This window comes from Nerophis lumbriciformis, linkage group LG10, assembly GCF_033978685.3.
Source record: "Nerophis lumbriciformis linkage group LG10, RoL_Nlum_v2.1, whole genome shotgun sequence".
Lineage (NCBI taxonomy): Eukaryota > Metazoa > Chordata > Actinopteri > Syngnathiformes > Syngnathidae > Nerophis > Nerophis lumbriciformis.
Window position 1 is genome coordinate 36,148,192 of NC_084557.2, and position 5,000 is coordinate 36,153,191.

General features: G+C 39.3%; 1 protein-coding gene across 1 annotated transcript in view; it reads left to right on the forward strand.

The window, feature by feature from the left end:
* The window catches only part of LOC133612355 (uncharacterized), a 23,368-nt gene that overhangs the window by 9,011 nt on the left and 9,357 nt on the right, over positions 1–5,000 (forward strand). The window contains exon 4 of the mRNA XM_061969696.2: positions 395–556. Within this exon, the coding sequence (XP_061825680.2) occupies positions 395–556 (162 nt within the window). The remainder of the gene's footprint in view (positions 1–394; positions 557–5,000) is intronic.

Genomic DNA, 5,000 nt, shown 5'->3' on the forward strand with positions numbered 1-5,000 from the left:
CCCACTTCCAAAGACATGCACCTGGGGATAGGTTGATTGACAACACTAAATTGGCCCTAGTGTGTGGAAAGTGAGTGTGAATGTTGTCTGTCTATCTGTATTGGCCCTGCGATGAGGTGGCGACTTGTCCAGGGTGTACCCCGCCTTCTGCCCGATTGTAGCTGAGATAGGCTCCAGCGACCCCCGCAACCCCAAAGGAAATAAGCGGTAGAAAATGGATGGATGTATTCCGTTTATATTTACATCCAACACAATTTCCCAACTCATATGGAAACGGGGTTTACATACACATATATAGTAGGCCCCTCTGTGGGGGAATGCTGCACCCTGAGGTCATAAAGGTTAAGGAACCCTGACTTAAAAGTACGTAATACATCATGGGGATGTTCGGCAGGCTTTGAAGACCGGAGGAGCCTTCCTCGACTCAGCGACAGAACTGCTGTCAGCTCTCAGCCAAGAGGAGAGGGAGCTGCTGGAAGCGGTCACTGACAAAGGTTACCCTTTACGTACGGCCATTTTGGCTCTGCAGAAGACTGGATACAACAGCCCAGACAAGGTACAACATGCCTCAGTATTAACACTTAATTGATTTCAAGAGAGACAATTCATTGATTCCAAAATATATGTCTTTGGAATGTGATGAATAATGGTGCTATAACGTTGGTCTGTAACTTATTTATATGTTGTCGCTGTCTAGTTCAAAGCATGCACCCCCAAATATGGTGTTAAAACAACAGCTTCACACTTAAGCCTTCATTGACGTCCTACTTATGGCGCGATCCACTTGTACTGGGAAGTAGGAATTTCCCAGTTCTTAGTCGTAATTTCAATTTGAACGCCCCTCGAGGTCGGATTTCCAACTCAAAGTCGGAGCGTTCTCACCATCCCCGAGTATGTTTCAAAGATGGCTGCTCTGGATGTAAACAATGATGTCTGCTTCTATATCCTTTAGCACTTGATTCGTTTTTGTGGCAGTAAATCAGCCATACACAATGTATTTATATATGGTAACGTCACTGTAGTGCAAACATTTATTTCATGTGGTCTACACGCTGTGTGTCGCAAGCAAAAGCGCCTGTGTGTCCTCTTCATCCGGCATGTTTGAAAGTTGCAGAAAGAGTTCATATTTTCCCATAAAGTGTTTATATTCAGACAAGGCAAGCACAAAAATAGCTTTCGTGGATGTGGTCATCTTCATTTCTGATCTCGTAACTTGGCTCCGACTTCCAACTTCAGAGCTAAATGGAATGCAGCATTAGTCCGACTTCAATAAATAGCTCTCATAATACCATCATCTATGTCGCCACATGACCACAGCTGGAGAAATACTATACAGAAACACCTCAATAGTCGACAAAAACTGGCTATTTTCCAGTGCATTTAAAAATCAACAACACCCGCATCAGCAGTTAAAACATCTATGTGGTACTGTCAAAATGTAAATGATCATAAAAACATATTACGCGTCAAAAAATAAGGGAAAAAAATATCTGAAATAACAATTTGCAACACTCACTGGAAGCCAGGGGTACCGCTATTAGTTGGTTGATTGGATTTAAAGAGGCAGACAAAAACTTTCACCGGCTGGGACAGGTTAGCTCGCTCGGGGGTCAGTGGACCTCGTCTCACAAGATCTAGCTTCTCTTGAAATGTCCTTCTTGAAAATGGCCTGCGAGTATAAATCTGCAACCTGGTTAACGTTTTGCTCTCCTTCCTTGTAGGTTAAAAAAGCGAGTAGATATCAGATTCTCTGCAAGCGGGTATGGCTCCAGTGTGCCACTTCCTGCTCTCGCAACTCACAACTTGTGATTGGTTACTCACTTGTGCAAGTCACAAGTGAGTAGCCAATCACAGGAGCACGCCCGTCAGGCAGACTGGAGGCGGCTGCTGCTAAGGCGGCCATTGATCACGTTCAACGTTTCAACGTAAAGCAAACTAGAAGGGCTACTGTCAACAACTCGCGATCTGATTGGCTGTGGCAAATGTCTATCAACTGTATGTGCTCTGTTCCTCTCACTGCACAGGCCGCCGCGTTGTTGATTCAGAAGGCTTTGGCAGATTTCATGCAGCGCTGGCAACAAGCTAGCTGAATTCTGATTGGATAAAAGTTTTGAACGTAAAAACAGCAACACCAGAGCCTAAAATTACACGGAAAAAATATAATTAATACTTTAATACATTTAGGGAAAGTAAATGAAAAATGTAATTAACTTTGATCAATTTATGACCATAATTAATTGTTAGCCTTGCTGGCTCACCACTGAAACCCAAAACATCAGTAAAATTCACACATGCAGAGGTGGAAATAGCACAAATACAATATTCACAACCCAAACCCCAATGTTATATTATACTTAAGTTAAGCTTGTAATCATGACATAACCCATACACCCTGACTAGGATTCAAACTATTAAGAAAATGGTAAATGGACTGTATTTATATAGCACTTTACTATACCTGAAACCATACCCAAAGCACTTTATGTTATAAATCACATTCACACACTGAAGGCGGAAGAAAATTGAAAAATATATGAAAAAGACACAATGAACCCTTTTGAGCTACTTATATGATTCAAACAATGGTCCCTTTGCTCAGAGTAAGCATAATTACTCACTGAGCCAAATCAGACTCTCAGAATACAACTACAAGTTCCAAATTCAAACCCCTAAACCTCCACCCTAATTCCAAAAGCAAACAGGAATTAAACCCTGGTCCTCCTTCCTTAAAAAGCGAACATCATTACTTAATACTTATTGACCTATTACAGTGATTCTCAAACTGTGGTGCGCAGGCTCCATCGAGTGGTACGCCAAATAATCACTTGCTTAAAGTACAGTATTTTATTTTCCTATATTCAAATACAGTGTTACTGTTAAAACTGTGAAATGTTAATGGCCCAAAATATAAAATATACTACCTCGGCTTTGTTTTAGATGACTACTTAGGCCTACTCTATTTTAAATGTTGGTCATTATTGTAGTACTTGGAGAGCCAAGTTTTTTCTGAGGCTTACTTGTAGAAAAAAATTGAGAAACACTGATTTCATTACTCTCACAATGTTGCCCACAACCTCAACCCTACAATACATTCTAACTAGGGATGTCCGATAAAGGCTTTTTGCCGATATCCGATATTCCGATATTGTCCAACTCTTAATTACTGATACCGATATCAAGCGCTACGGCTATACAGTATATACAGTCGTGGAATTAACACATTATTATGCCTAATTTGGACAACCAGGTATGGTGAAGATAAGGTCCTTTTTTAAAAAATTAATCAAATAAAATAAGATAAATAAATTAAAAACACTTTCTTGGATAAAAAAGAAAGTAAAACAATATAAAAACAGTTACATAGAAACTAGTAATTAATGAAAATTAGTAAAATTAACTGTTAAAGGTTAGTAATTGGTGGACCAGCAGCACGCTCTTACAGCACGTGCTTACGGACTTTATCCCTTGCAGACTGTATTGATATATAATGTAGGAACCAGAATATTAATAACAGAAAGAAACAACCCTTTTGTGTGGGTTGGTGTACTAATTTTAAGTGTGTCTTGTGTTTATGTTGATTTAATAAAAAAAACAAAAAAAACGATACCGATAATAAAATAAACGATACCGATAATTTCCGATATTACATTTTAAAGCATTTATCGGACATCTCTAATTCTAACCCAAAACATTCCAAATGCTAAAAGTAATCTGCATTTCCCCGCATTGACATTGTGGATAAAGGCATATAAAACTATTATGTTTGATCACTTAATTGCATGCTTTTGTCCCCCTGGTCCATGATTACTTCATAACTGATTGGGGTCAACATGAGCAAAGAAGTATAAAATAATTGACATTTCCAGGCTCCCCTGCACCATAGCCTAGCTTTTCTCATGCTATTTCAACATTTGCTTGGGGATCTTGAAAAAAAATGTCAGTAAAAGAGGACGCAAAACAAAATACTAGCGGCCTACCTCGTTTCTGCGTGCCTGGGGCATCATTAAGCGTCCAAACACACAAAAACCTGCTGTATGCTTTTTTTCACGACAAAGTTGAGTTGTATCAAGAGTGAACTCAACTTGAAAGTACGTGCTGCCTCACGCCAACTTCATGCTTCACGTACACATTTATACAGGCTGTGGATACTTTGGCGACACATGGAGGTGGTCGATCAGACCATCATCTGATTTCAATAATGTAAAAAGTGTTTCACTTTTCCCCCAATGCATTTAATGATTCATATTTAGAATAATATTTGTGACGACGTCTATTAATTTATCTAGGCGATCATTTTGCTATTTGTTGCTGTCGCAATGTGTTCTGCTGACTTCAGCAGTCAGTGGCGACACAATGGCACCGGAGACAGTGGAGGACTGGGCCGCCTTAATGTCACGTACGGCTGTGACAACCAGTTTTCTGCTCTGTTGTAATAATTGTGTAAAAATGCACGCATGTTTATAAAAAATGCAAACCAAATTTTCAAATAAAACTAATCTGGCTGTGAAGAGGCTTTTCTATGTGTACAAACCCTGTTTCCATATGAGTTAGGAAATTGTGTTAGATGTAAATATAAAAGGAATACAATGATTTGCAAATCATTTTCAACCCATACTCAGTTGAATATGCTACAAAGACAACATATTTGATGTTCAAACTGATAAACTTTTTTTTTTTGCAAATAATCATTAACTTTAGAATTTGATGCCAGCAACACATGACAAAGAAGTTGGGAAAGGTGGCAATAAATACTGATAAAGTTGAGGAATGCTCATCAAACACTTATTTGGAACATCCCACAGGTGAACAGGCAAATTGGGAACAGGTGGGTGCCATGCTTGGGTATAAAAGTAGATTCCATGAAATGCTCAGTCATTCACAAACAAGGATGGGGCGAGGGTCACCACTTTGTCAACAAATGCGTGAGCAAATTGTTGAACAGTTTAAGAAAAACCTTTCTCAACCAGCTATTGCAAGGAATTTAGGGATTTCACCATCTA